The sequence below is a fragment of the Rhinolophus ferrumequinum genome, chromosome 18, assembly GCF_004115265.2.
Source record: "Rhinolophus ferrumequinum isolate MPI-CBG mRhiFer1 chromosome 18, mRhiFer1_v1.p, whole genome shotgun sequence".
Classification (NCBI taxonomy): Eukaryota; Metazoa; Chordata; class Mammalia; order Chiroptera; family Rhinolophidae; genus Rhinolophus; species Rhinolophus ferrumequinum.
Genome location: NC_046301.1, coordinates 20,675,586 through 20,690,341, shown reverse-complemented (window position 1 = coordinate 20,690,341; position 14,756 = coordinate 20,675,586). Strand labels below are relative to the sequence as shown.

At 39.2% G+C, this 14,756-nt stretch overlaps 1 protein-coding gene across 2 annotated transcripts in view; it reads left to right on the top strand.

The window, feature by feature from the left end:
- The window catches only part of NR3C2 (nuclear receptor subfamily 3 group C member 2), a 309,474-nt gene that overhangs the window by 236,861 nt on the left and 57,857 nt on the right, over nucleotides 1–14,756 (top strand). For both annotated transcript variants that reach the window (XM_033134524.1, XM_033134523.1), the window contains exons 5-6: nucleotides 9,605–9,955; nucleotides 11,245–11,389. In XM_033134524.1, the coding sequence (XP_032990415.1) occupies nucleotides 9,605–9,955; nucleotides 11,245–11,389 (496 nt within the window). The remainder of the gene's footprint in view (nucleotides 1–9,604; nucleotides 9,956–11,244; nucleotides 11,390–14,756) is intronic.

Sequence of the window (14,756 nt, the reverse complement as noted above, 5' to 3'; positions counted from 1 at the left end):
TGTTCTGGCATCTGACTAGTTCTTTTTGGCCTGAGCCTCTTGAGGATCACTTGGGCTTGGGAAGGCATAGTCTGAGCGCTGCGCTCGACTTCCAGGTCACTGCTTTCTGCCTCTTTCTCATGCCTGGTTCGCTCCTTGACCTTCTTAGAACAGTAATGTTTCTTCATACAACATTCTTAATGAGACTATTTACCTCACACACACTCAATAAGATCATGCTTCATGTAATAAATTCTCTGCTCAAACATATCCCAAGAAGGCAGCCCTTGCAGCTCTTAAAGAATTAACTTTTCAACTGAGGGAGAGACCTTTTGCTGGGCAGCCACAACTATCATAGTGTTATTTTCCTTATTTTAAATATATTATAAAACTAGATGACGGCTCTCTCTCTCTCTCTCTCTCTCTCTCTCTCTCTCTCTCTCTCTCTCTCTCTCTCCTTATTTGTTTGTGTTGTGTTTTGCATACATATGTAGCACGGTTATTCCCATAGAATAAGAATCTATAAAGCAAATAATCTGTATGGTTGACCCTTGAACAACACAGGGGTTAGGGTTGCTGGCCCCCTGCACAGTTGAAAAGCAATGTATAACTTCTAACTCCCCCAAAACTTAATTGCTGATAATCTACTGTTGACCAGAAACCTTACTGATAACATAGTCAATTAACACATATTATGTATGTCACGTGTATTATATATATATATATATATATATATATATATATATATATACACTGTAGTCTTACAATAAAGTAAGGTTAGAGAAATGAAAATGTTATTAAGAAAATCATAAGGAAGAGAAAATACATTTACAGTATTTACTGAAAAAAAATTTGCATATAAGTAGAGCCACACAATTCAAACCCATGTTGTTCAAGAGACAACGGTATTTTCTAAAGAATGCGCATTTGGTTTTAAAAATATATTTGATGTACGCATATTTGTCTGAAGAACTCAATTATCACGTTGCAATGGAGCTTGGGAAGTGTATTTTCAGTCAGAAGTAGCAAGTTCTTCCCTGAATATATTCTGTTTTGTGTACAGACCGATTTGATTTCTGCCTCCTTTGGTTTCTCCTCCCATCATAATTAAGGTGTTATAACAAGGAGCAAAAGCAAAAAGCCTGATTGATCTGATACAGCAGCAGTCCCCAAGTACCCAGAAGTTGACTGTTCTGTCCAGGGAATTAGGAGAGAAAACATCTTGTATATGGATACAGGTTGTTACATGCCTCTTATTAAAGAGACTCATTCTTCAATAGAGGTGAGCCAGGTATGTAACCTTGCTGATCATTTAGAAGTCATTTGAGCTCTAGGTCCTTTTCACACCACGTTGACCTCCAGATTCGATGTCATCGGGAAAAGTAATGGGGTTTCTCTATTCTGTTTTCCCATATCATTCCAATAAATCACCTTCTTCTAACTCTAACTACCGCAGTAACTGTCCGTACCATCCTTGGGACCCTGTACAGTGATGATAACAGTAGTACCTACTTCATAGGGCACTTAGGAAGATTGAATGGGATGGTCTTTTTAAAAGATGCTGCCCTAGCACCTGACATACAGATTCTCAATTACTAATAGCTCTTTACTATTGCTACTTTTCCCCATTAATAAAATTATATGATCTCAGGATTAAGAGAAACCAAAGAGCCCATTTTAAATATAGAACTGAGCAAAGAATCCTGTACCTTACAGTGGTGAAACTATTTATTCAAGAAACGGGCGGAGGGAGTGAGTGCTGGGGGATAGGGTGGAGAGGAGCTTAGAGGACTGGAGGTGTTTTTTTCCATGGCGCTGGACGTTCTTCCAGGCATGCAATCTGAGATCACACTATTTGCCCTTTGAGCATATTTTGGAAAAATATTTCTAAAATTGTCTCATTCCACACTTATAAGTGTAAGGGATTTATTCCTGTTTTCAGACAAATATGAACCAGAGAAGTTCCTTGCAGCCAAATGAAAGGCTGGACTGTACGTTGGAGGTCTTATGTATGTCCACTGTAGGACCACTGGATTTCGGTAGCTCATTTAATTCTATTCTTCTACCTTTGGACAAGACTGCACTGAGGCAAGCACAATACATGTCCACCTAATTACTTTAGAGTTTTTAGAAAAGGATAGTACGTGTACTTTCTAGTAATGCATTGCAGGCTCTCTCAATAACTCATTCCAGAACACTTGGAAGAAATTCTCCCAATTTCATCTAAGTCCTTTTTCCTGCCCTTTAAACACTTTATCTCTTATCCTGACTTCATTGAAGATAGAAAATAGATGCTTACCATGATTTGGCAAATGTCTTATTATTTTTGAAAGTGCTGTTTGGTTTCTCATATCCCTCGCCTTCTGCCCTAGAATGAGTCAGTCCCAGTCTTTTTCCACCTTTTTCTTCCATAAGCATTTTTTGTCCAGAGCTTTATAAGTGGAGGGTTTGTCATTTGTTGCTCCTTGCTGAGACTTCCTGGAGGCGTATATCAGCACAACAACGGCAAGGCCGGAGGAGGAGGTATCTGTATAATAAACCTGCTGTGCACCCCACCTGGCTGTGAGGTACCCGCTACCTCACTGCTCCACCATAGCTTGCAGCCCTTTAGAAGTGGTGCCAAAAGGAGCTTTGGAATTACGGTGTAGGCTCAGCCCCCTGCCGCTCTGTCCAGCGGTGGCAGTCTCTCTTGATTTAATACAAACCTAGCTAAGATTTTAGTAGAAGAAAACTTTGGAAGGTTTCTCCATCACCCGCAGGCTGTCACCAAGCGGCCATTTCTCTGACATCCTGTTTCCTCTTCTGAGATTGTTGCTTGGTTTCACGCCATCCCAGTCTGGCAGAACTCAGAGAGGTTTAAAGGCTGCCTCACCTTTAACACTCTGGCTCCATACATGTCCTCATGTGTGCACACATTCCTGAATCTGACGGGCATTAAAAGAAAAAGAGGGAGGAAAAACTGTTTCTGAGTGTGAGAGGAGAAACAAAAGAACATAATTATAGAAAATATAAATGCCACAAAAACAATCATGATAATCGTCTATCTAGCCCCAGAAGTACCTCCCAGGTCCAGGTCGATGCTGGCTTTGCCTCTTTCTGACTCCTGTCTCACAGCAGGGAAGGTATCCGTATGTCATCGGGGGCTGTCTTCCAAAACCTTGTTACTGTCTCTGCAAAATCAGTGGACCCCTATTCCTGCTCCCTCAAATTCCCTTGAGTATCTCTGCTCAGATTTGGCTGCATGTATGAGGGACTGTCCTCTTACTGGGGGCCAGTGGTGCTTGACTTAGGTTGGATTCCTACCCAGGAAAATGACCCCATCCACATGGTGGGTGGGCCCTCAGTGAAATCTGAATCACAACAAAAGCAAGAACCAGGACGTGGTGGGAATTAATACGAGGGGTACAGGAAAGTGTGAGCTCCCAAAGAAAGATAAAACAACTTCTCCCTGCCATTGTCTGACTCGGAATATATCGTCAGTACCACCAACCCGCAACATACCGTGGCCTGCTCTATAAACCAAATTACTTTCTTATGTATTGATCCAACTTCCCTGAGATTGTAATCTCTTGTCCAGGCTCAGATCTTGTTATTCAACATCGCAGTCCTCACAAAAGCAGGGCACTTTCTACACAATGGGTGGATATTAGTTGTTTGTTAAGTAATAGATGAATGTGTTCTACAACAATGGCAACAAAGTTGTATTTATTACAGATATAAAGATACCTATGGATAGCTCTTCACACACATAAAAATTTATTATATGGAGATCCATTAATTTGGAATATCTTTTTCCCCCAGGTTTATTGAAGTTATGCTTGACAAATTAAAAATTATATATATTTAAGGTGTAAAGCATGGTATTATAAGTATACGCAGTGTGATTAAAAAATACTGTGATTGTTTAAATTAAAAAAATTTACTACAGTAAAAGACACATTGCCATTAACCCCCCTCAGAATACTCCCTCTCGCTTCAGACACTCTTATCCCATCGTTCTTGCCACTTTCTGAAGACGTTCTGGAAGTCCCCTTTCGTGAATGTCTTTAGTTGCCCTATCATGCCTGCCTCAATGTCCTGAATGATTTTGACTGTGAGGAAGAGCCAGAAGTCGTAAGGTGCCAGATCTGGTGAATAAGGTGGATGACGACACACCATAATGTTTTTATTTGACAGAAATTGCTGTGCCAGAAACGATATGTGACATGAAGCATTGTCATGATAGAGGATGATTTACGTCACACTTTAAAACACACCTTCTCTCAACCGTAGCTCACACCCAACTGACTGCACCGAACAAGATGAAACTTGTCACACCCTGTTACTAAGTTTCGATGCACTGCTTCCTCTATTAAAGATCCTTGCCTTATCCTTGAATGGCACTTGGTAGCAGCATTCACCATATTCTGTGACCACACCTCTTACTTGTGTAATAATTACCACCATGAAGCCAAATAACATACCCATCCCCTCACATAGTTACCAGTGTGTGTGCGTGTGTGTGTGTGGGGGGGTGTGGAATGTCTTTTAAAGTAGTCAAGAGGTTGGGTTTGAGTTTGCCTTAGCATGTTTTCTATGCTAATAAAATCAATAATGCTTCTTAATTTGTTAAATTGTGTAGCTTATGTGAGAATGTTTAGAGATACTTTTTGAAACACCCTATTTTCAAGTTCCTTAACCACTGGAAGAATATTTATAAATAACTGGAATTCCTCTTCCTTATCATCAGTTGAGAAGCTAATTATCCATAAAGCAGCATGCCTCTGGACCCTCACCCCCATTCTGCTGTGTGTGTTGACTTGAGAACTATTAATGCCCTTTTTCTATTAGTACAAATTAGAGAGGTTTTGCTGCGAAAGCCGTTCAATTTATAGAAAGGTGACATTCCTTCCTTTGGTTTCATGACAAAAATACTTGATCATGCCCCTAAGTCTCAGTATTTTTCCTGTGGCAGTAGAAAGGCAAAGAGAAATTATGCAAATAAAGAGGATAAGGAAAATAGGGAAGTGTGATCTGGGTGAGTGTGGCAAGAGAAATGGTCTGTGAAAGAAAGAGGATGGGGATAGATGCTGTTATTGTCCTGTGGGTTTAAACCAGTAATTACATTTGGCCTGTGAACAGAAAAATACATGTTTCCATAGAACCTCAATATATCCTCTCTATAGTAATTACTGCCAGGACCTAAAATTTCAAGACATGGCATGACACATTTCTAAAATGACAAAATTCTCACTTTAAATTCTTGCAGTGAAATGTTGTGATTGAAAACATTCCATGTCAGTCTTTCATTCTACTCCAGAATTGTTCAGAAGCTGTGCTGATTGCCCATTCCTAAGTTTAAAGATTTTTTAATTGGACAGACTTGAGAAAGATTGTGATGAAAGTACCACGAAAACCCTGTTTATCCCATCATTTTACTGTGGGGTACCAGAATGATAGAATTTCTACCAAGCCATCCTTCTCCCACACCAGTAGTTTGCCAGAAAGGTAACTAACAGCTCACATCAGACTCAGGAGGTAGACACACTGAGAAGGGAGTTCTCTCATGCTGTGTGCCATGGCCTTTGTGAATCTGGAGGTCCCCCTGGGACTTTTTCACAGTTTGTATAGGGTCCCACCAGACGCTCCGCTCCCTCCTTGCAGTTCCTCATATCGGCCAGGATAGGAAGCAGGGCCTCCCCATGGCACAGCTGCTGGGGGATAGAGTTCTGTCTCCCAGCAATGCCAGGAGAAAGTGGCTGCTGAGACGCTGCTGCTAATTGAGGACTTAGCACCTGAGGGCAACCACTAAGCATGTACTAGTTACTGTCACATCCGGGTAGAACACGTGAGACTCCTTTAGGTTTATGCGGGACTGGGAGATGTTTACAGTCGTAGTAAAGCACCCTACACACACACACACACACACACACACACTCACACACTCACACAACTATTGCAATTGAGAAGTGAAGTGTGGCTCTGACCACCTAGGGGCCTGAGTTCTCAAGCCCAGTGGCCATTACCTCCATGATAATTGAGTGAGGTGATAGGCAGTGATGAGACCCAAAATGTATGTTCACTGATGCTTTGGATAGTGGAAGCCTGCTCCGTAAGTATCTTTGGCCAAAGATTGTCCCGTGTAATTAGCAAACATCTTAATTATACATGTGGATTGGAAGCTTGTGCTAATGTTAAAAAAAATACAACTTAGAGAAAGAGAAAAAAGGATTAGAAGAGAGAGTATGTGGCATAGAGGTTAAGCCTGGGACTCTGAGCCACAGCTGGATTCAGAGCCAAGCCCTGGTGTTTCCTAGCTCTGCAACCTTGAAGTATTTAATCTCTCCGTGCTTGTTTCTTCACCTGTGAAATGGAAATGCCATGTGTAATCACAGAAACAAGGTGAACGGTGGAATGCGTAAAACACCAAAAACGTGTTTTGAACTGTGCTTGGCACATTCTAAGTGCTCAATAAGTTTAGCTTATTGTTATTTCAGCTATGGCATTTTAAGAGTAATGATTCTACACATGGATCATTACACAGTAGAAATTTTGCAAAGAAATAATAATTAACATTTCAGAAAGTTTGTCTTAAAATCTCAAAAGCTTGCCTATGTTTATTCCCTACATGGAAGTAAATTAATACTTCATATATGCCGTAGTTTATTAAATTTTGAAAACGAAATGAATGTAGTCAACAAACATTAAGTACCCATAAGCATCATGAAAAGTGATGTTATAGGGAATACTGAACACATTATCAACTTTCTGGAACTTTGATTTTAGAATATAGCCTGTGTTAGAAGAACAGTATAAAAACGTTCAAGCATCGTAGAAGAGCAATATCAGTGTATGTAACCTTACTCCCGTGCTTTAGAAAAGATACTGGATGAATACACTTGGCTGAAGAATCTGCACACTGAGAATGTTTATTATCTTGAACTATTTAAGTAAATGCAGATTACTACTCAATTCCAAGTGCCTCGCATATATTCATAAAATCACAGCCTGTAGTTAAATGTAACAGAAATGCTAAACATAATGTTGAAAATCTATTCAGTAGGTCATGCTACAGGCCACAGCCTTGTGTGTAAACGCTAGAGGAAATAGTAAGCATTCTTCTTCATGATACCTCATAGCACTGACCTTGAATCAGCCATGAGAATAAACACAGCATTAGAGACCTAAGGCCTGAAACAAATGTGAATTGTATAATTAATTTGCAAGCAAATAATCACTTTTAATAAAATTAGAAAATATCACCCTTGGCTATTGCTAGTCAATCCAATTGTGGGTATCATCTGTAGTCTTGTAAAGGATGAGGACATTTTAGTGAACTGGAACATTTTTAATATTTGCAAAACTATGGGAAAGATTGCAAGTAACATTGAAATAGTCTTTCAGATGTTGGTAACGAATTTCAACATGGTTTTATTTTTCTTATCCATTTAGCCCTCTGTGAGATAGGAGAGGGAAGCACTATTATCCCCACTTTTCAGATGAATCCATTGGGGCTTAGAGAAAAGTGTATGTGACACAGAGGCAGTTCCAAGTATCTAATTCCCACATGCGACATTAAGGATTTTCAAAAGTTCTTAGTCATCAGAACCAGCATTTTGGATTATCTGGGTTTTTAGTTCTTCTCCTCTGATTTACCTAAGCTTTTGAGGCACTTTGCTGATTACTTTTTTTTTCATTCGTTCACGCATTCATTCATCAAAAGCATCTTGGTTACTTACCTACAGTATGCTCCGCACTACTGGCCAGTACTTTGTCCAAAGACTCCCTTAACATTTAGGAATATGACACATCTGATTTTCATTCAAACACTTCCAAAAATCAGGATTTTCTATTTTTTCATTTTTTACCTCAACTCTTTTATCAAAGGAGACAGTCTTTGAAAAATGAAATTAATTCAAATGATGGAAATTTTAAAGTTGTTTTGCTCATTTTAAACTCCTTAAAGTTAGGGATTATATCTTGTTCATCTGTTAAGCCCAATTCCAATAGGTAATGGATGTTTGGCAGATAGCTCTTGTTGGATAGTGGCTTTCTTTTATCTGAATTGATGTTTCTGTGAGGAATGTGGTAAATATTAATAGCTTTAATTGTAAACATGAATGATGACTTTTAAAATCAAGTTAATTGGTGCGGCATAACCCTGCTCTATGTTAAATTTGTATCCTATAAGTTCCTCACAAATGTTAAAACTAAGTTGAAGTTGTCGGATTCTTCAAGAATTTTTGAAATAAATTCTTCAATAAAATGGGAAACCTTACAACTGCTAAGTAAGTTATTACCAAAGCTGTAAATTTTTAGTTTAGCATTTATGGGCTTTCTCTTCTTTTTATCCATCCATTCATCTTCCCAATTATCCATCTACCCATCCATCCACCCATCTGCCTTCCTTCTACCTCCTCATTCTTTCATTTTTCATTATCTATTTTAATAGTCCTTGAGAGAAATGTAAAAGGCAGTTGCTGTCAAAGTTAATACTGATTATTTGGTTTTCACTAAGATGAACACATTACTTATTTATTGACCAAAATCTGGCTCTCTTAGGAGTAAACGGCACTATTGTTCGTCATGCTGGGAAAAGAAAAAACCAGGACTGTCCTGAGTAAATCAGGACATACTGTCACTTGTACATAGTATGTTCTCCTGAAAATCTAAAATAAGATTCCTATGTAGTATTGTGATATATATTTTTGTAGTTCTGGGCTATATGATATGTGAGTTATTTATATTGAAACAGAGTTGGACAGATTTTTTTTTTAAAAGATTGTGTATGTGTTAATCGGTGTAACTTGTACCTGATTTTTTTTTTGTAACATTAATTCCTGTACATTTACTAGTTAGCTGTCCCATTTGGAATCATCCAGGTGTTTAATTTCTTCCTTTTTGTTGTCTTGCTTTGGGTTGATTGCTCTCCCATTCATTCAGTGGAAATCTAGAAATCACTTTCTCTAGGTGTATCATTTACCAAAGCACAACAGGGGCTATAAAAGAGGAGAAACACCTAATTTGTGTATTTCTGCAGTTCACAATATAGCTGGGGAGGAAGGCTACCAGCATTCACCCAAAATGACTACAGTGCATAAGCAAGCTGGCAGAGAATCACCAAAGAAGAATTGGTACCGGGACCAGGGAAAGCAAATTAGAGCTCACCGGGATTGCACTAAAATGACAAGCTTAGTCAGACTATTCTAGCCCTTGTTGGCAACTCTGCTGGATAATAGGTGGGAATTACTGGTTTTTGTAAGATTTAGTTGAGGCATATATAACTTATTAGCATATGAATTGGTCTGTCCTTCCTCTGAACTCCTATCTCTGTTTTACATATACGTGCTGTGTGATCTTGGGCACAGTTCTTAACTCCTCTGGTCTCAGTTTCCTTATTATAAAATGAGAGTCAGAACAATACCTACTCATCAAATTGTTAAATTAGTTAATTTATATAAAGCACTTAGGCCAGGGCCTGGTATTAGAAAAATACTGAAAAGGTACTGTTCCTATTAGAACATGACATCTGTATAGGAAAAGTTGCTTTAACCCGTATGAGTCAGTGTCTGATTGTAATTCCCCTTATGCAATGCATCCCTAACCTAATTTTAATTTGTCCTCTTCTGTTACAATTGTTTCACAGCTCGAAAGTCAAAGAAGCTGGGAAAGTTAAAAGGCATTCATGAGGAACAGTCCCAGCAGCAACAGCCCCCACCGCCCCCCCCACCTCCCCAGAGCCCTGAGGAAGGCACCACCTACATCGCTCCCGCAAAAGAGCCCTCCGTCAACACGGCGCTGGTTCCTCAACTCACAACCATTTCCCGAGCGCTCGCACCTTCCCCCGCGATTGTCCTTGAAAACATCGAACCCGAACTTGTGTATGCAGGCTATGACAACTCAAAACCAGATACAGCTGAAAATCTGCTCTCCACTCTAAACCGCCTCGCAGGCAAACAGATGATTCAAGTCGTGAAGTGGGCAAAGGTAATTCCAGGTAGGATTGCCTCTCCTTTCGTGGTCTACATCCTGAACTAGATGGGTCAGGGCAACAGCACATTTCACCATAGCCGGCAGTGCGATCGGAAGAAGCGTTTTCTTAAATGCTGATACCAGATTTTAAAATTGATATCAGCTTAATTGCGTGCGTAGGGAAAAGTCTGGTGAATGTGCTCGTTTCTCCTGAGAAGTTGGCGTTAAGGGTTCTATTGTTGATATACATTTGGTGTGTTGGCGATGGAAATGGAAAATTTCATCCCAGAAATATGAATAAGGTAAAATACATTCTGAGCACGAAAGCACAAACTGAGCCTGTCACTAGCGGCTCATAAACCAGGGCTAACCTAACCATAGGCCGAGTAAACCAAACCCTTTCTCATCTCATAAGCCGCGGGAGGCCCTGAAAGCCTGTGCTTTCTAGAACTACCATCTTCCCCTCAGCACCCTTTCAACTGTCCTTGAAATTCCTAGCTTCGCCATTCTTTATGACGTGGGATTTTATTCATTAGGCCCCTATTGATCTACAGAAGCATCGTTTAGAATCGCTACGATATCGTCCCAGTTACCAGTAATCCAGAGCAGTTTCTTAGATGACCTGTGGTCAACCAGCAGCCATAAGAAAAAAGACTGGGAAAGCTCTGGTGACGGATTCTTTGGATTCTTTGAAAAGGAGCTTCGCTGGGGGAAACGGGAGAATAGCGTGATGAAACTGGGAACATAGGGGGTGAGAAAAGAAAAGAAGAGCTGAAGTCCAGAAAGGAAGATTGTAGGAGAGGGAAGGACAGGTACCAAGCGTACTTATTGGACTTCAGAACTTGGTTGATGTCGGCGTTGTCCCAGACTGTGGGACACGAGGAAGAATACCTTTTCAACCACTGCAAACTCATGAAAAGTAAAATCCGCCGCCATTATTACAGATACACAGGAGCTGATGGTTATTAAATCATCCTTCATTTTCATGTTATTAGTCATCAGTATTCTGAAGAAGTTTTATAGGCCAGTGCAAATTCTTTCAGCCTAACCAAGGATTTTAGTTCAGGGCATGAAACTCCCTGAACTCCCCAGTTTTCTTTGCCCTGACAGTTCACCGTGACTGAGAATTTAGGGTGAGTTTAAATGAACGGTTGAACAGGGCCAGGCCCATGGTGGGTGCTCTGTAAATGACTGTGGAGTTGATTTGAGTCTGTTAGAGAAAGATGGCCGTTTGAGGGTTGACTTAAGAAGCTGCTTCCTGGAATGTACTTAAATGCTAAGTGTATTTCTGTGATTAATTGTTCTGTTCTTCAGGATTTAAAAACTTGCCTCTTGAGGACCAAATTACCCTAATCCAGTATTCTTGGATGTGTCTATCATCATTTGCCTTGAGCTGGAGATCATACAAACATACGAACAGCCAATTTCTCTATTTTGCACCAGACCTAGTCTTCAATGAGTAAGTATCTATTAATTAGCCTTCATAAAATAAATTACCGTTATTTGTTATGCTTTTTTATGATTTCTAAACAGATGTACATTTGTGAAAGAATCCCCTGATACTAGCTAGCATTTTTAAGAGTAAAAAAAAAAAATCTTATGGTATGAGAATTTAAAAATTTCTTTTTACCAAATTATCATGCACATGCCTGAGTATACATAAATCAGCATATATAGATCTCACGTAATAGTATGTGGGAATTGTCCCAAAAGAAAAAAAATGATCCAATTGGCTCCAAAAACTTGACTGGTACAAAGCCACGATTAATAGAAAACAGTCTCTTTTGGTCTCTACTTCAGTCGAGGAGACTATCTAATTTCTAGGAAATGTGAATGTATAAAGTGCCAGTTTTTGCGCGCATTCATATAATGGTTCTTTTGTTAACAGTATACAGCTGCTCAGTGTGTTTTCATGAAAATCATAATTACTCTCCTTTGCAATCATAAAAGAAGCCAAAATGTTATTCTGTAGTGAAACATTTTTAGTTTTATGATGCATTTTAAAAGATTGAAAGACTCGCAGTAGATTTTTCTTTGGCCATGAACTCCTTCCTATGTTAAGTTTACCTTTTAATACTCTTTGCATTCCACATTAACACAGTCCGTTTGTTTATATCCAGCGGTGCTTCTTTGTAATTGTTGGGTCAAGAAATACATAAACTAGAAAGGAACATTTGAATTATGAAGTAACCACAGCCATATTCTAACAGATGGCTCTCCCTAGAGATATGAAAATAGGGGTTTTCAGTAGGGAAGGAAGCAGATGAGGAATAGATTGATGATAAGAGAAACAAAAGCAATGGGAAAGATTTAAAATGGACACATAGTGCCAAGATACTGAAATAGTACCAGTGCTAATTTACCTAAGAGTACTAGTTCGCCCAAATACAGTGTACCGCAAAGACAACTTTATTCCAAGATAAATTGGGAACAGCAGTTGTTGGTTCTCAAGGTGACCCTTCTTTTGGCAATTAGAAAGAATAATTCTACTATTGCATAAATTTTCACCAAAAGCATGAAGTGAAGCCAAACAACTGACATGCACATTTCAATTTACTTGTTTTCCTCAGTAATCAGTTGATTTTATTAAATAGTAAGCCTGTTTTTAAATATGGTCTATAAACCAAAAGAGAAACATATTAAGAGGGTGTTTGTTTTAAAAGGAAGTGTGAGCAAATAAGAAGCTCTGTTAGTACCATCCAATGTGTCTCCATTTGGTTTTGTTTTAATAGAAGATTAAAATTGTCCATTTAATCTCAGCACGTATATTTTTGTCATAAAACGTATATAACATAAAATTTTCCATTTTAATCATTTTTACGTGTACAATTCATTGGCATTAATTATATTCACATTGTTGTACAACCATCACCACTGTCCATCTCCAGTACTTTTTCATCATCCCAAACAGAAACTCTGAACCCATGAATCAGTAATTCTCCCCTGCCCCAACCCCCTGATAACCTCTAGTCTGTGAATTTGCCTATTCTAGACGTCCGAGAAGTGGAATCATACAACAGGTGTCTTTTTGTGTCTCGCTTATTTCACTTAGCATAATATTTTCAAAGGTTCACCCTTAGTGTAGCATGTATCAGAATTTCATTTTATGGATGGATGCTATTCCATTGTACGTATGTACAGTGGGTCCTCATTGTTTGCAGATTCTGTATTTGTGATTGGCCTTCTGGCTACATTTCCTTGTAACCCCAAAGTCAATACTTGGCAGCAAGCACTTTGGGGTTGTTTGCAAGCATGCTCAGAGCTGTGATAAATTTAAGTGGCCCCCGGAGTGTACATTTCAGCTTAGACTCTGCCTTCTTGTTTCAGCTCTCATGTTGTAAACAAGTATCCTTTTCCTGGTCTATTCAGGGCCTCATTTTTGCATTGTGTGTGCTTTTTGGTGGTGATTTCACTGTTTAAAATGATGCCCAACTCGAGTTCTGAAGTGCTGTGTAGTGTTCCTAGGGGCAAGAAGGCTGTGCTGTACCTTATGGAAAAATACAGGTATTAGATATGCTTCTTTCAGGTATGACTTACAGTGCTGTTGGCTGCGAGTGTCGTGGTAATGCATCAACAGTGTGTATTACTTAGGTGTCTTTTAAACAGAAAGACACAGAAAGCACGATTATGTATAGATCAGTTGATGAAAACATGATCAGTGGCTCTGGAGAACCTAACCCGTAATTCCTCTAGGAGTGCTCATTGCAACTTTACAGAACATACGCAACTCATTTATTTTTACCAAATAAAGAGAAGTTGGCCACATTTTGTTTATGCCTTTATCTGTTGCACATTTGGGTTGTTTCCACCTTTGGCTATTGAGAATTACGCTGCCATAAACATTCGCGTGTGAGTATCTGGTTAAGCCCCTGCTTTCATTTCTTTTGGGCATATACCTGGGAGAGGAACTGCTGCGGCGGACGGTAATTCTACGTTTAACTTGTAAGAAACCAGCGCATTGGTTCTTAGGCAGTTGTACCATTTCCCATTCACAAGAGTTCCAGTTTCACCACATCCTCACTAGTTCTTAGTTTCTGTTTGTTTTGTTGATGTTGTTGGTTTTGAATAGCTAAACTAGTAGGGGTGAAGTGTTGAGGGGGCTGAAATATATTTGATACAGAACATCATGTAAATAGAAGGCACACACCATGTTGATTTGATGCACTTTAAATGGCCCTTGTGGCGACCATAGTTAGCACCTCTGTCACACCACATTATTGTCATTTCTTTTTTGTGATGGGCACAATTGAAATCTAGTCTCTTAGCAAGTTTAGTGATTATAATTCAGTATTGTCTGTATTCACTTATACTGCGCATTAGATCGCCAGGATTGGTTTGTCTGTTAGCTGCAAGTCTGTTCCCTTAAACAACCTCTCCTATTTTCCCCCTCCTGAGCCCCTGCCAGTCACCGTTTGACTCTCTGTTTTTACAAGGTTGGTCTTTTTACGAGTAGATTCCACATATAAGTGATGTCTTATTGTATTTACTTTCTCTGTCTGACATGTCTCTTAGTAGGTCCGAAGTGGTATCTCGTTGTGGTTTTGATTTGCATTTCCCTAATGCTGGGAATCTTCCATAGGCTTATTTGGCATTTGTATGTCTTCTTTGGAAAAACGTCCATGTAAATCCTTTGCCCATTTTTAATAGAGTTGCCTGTCTTTTATTCTTGAATTGTAGGAGTTCTTTATATATTCTGGATATTAAACCCTTATCAAGTGCATAATTTGTATATTTCTCCCATTCTGGGTTGTCTTTTCACTGTCTTGATAGTATCCTTTCACGCACATTTAAAATTGAAGTTTTTTGTTTTAATGAAGTCCAATTTA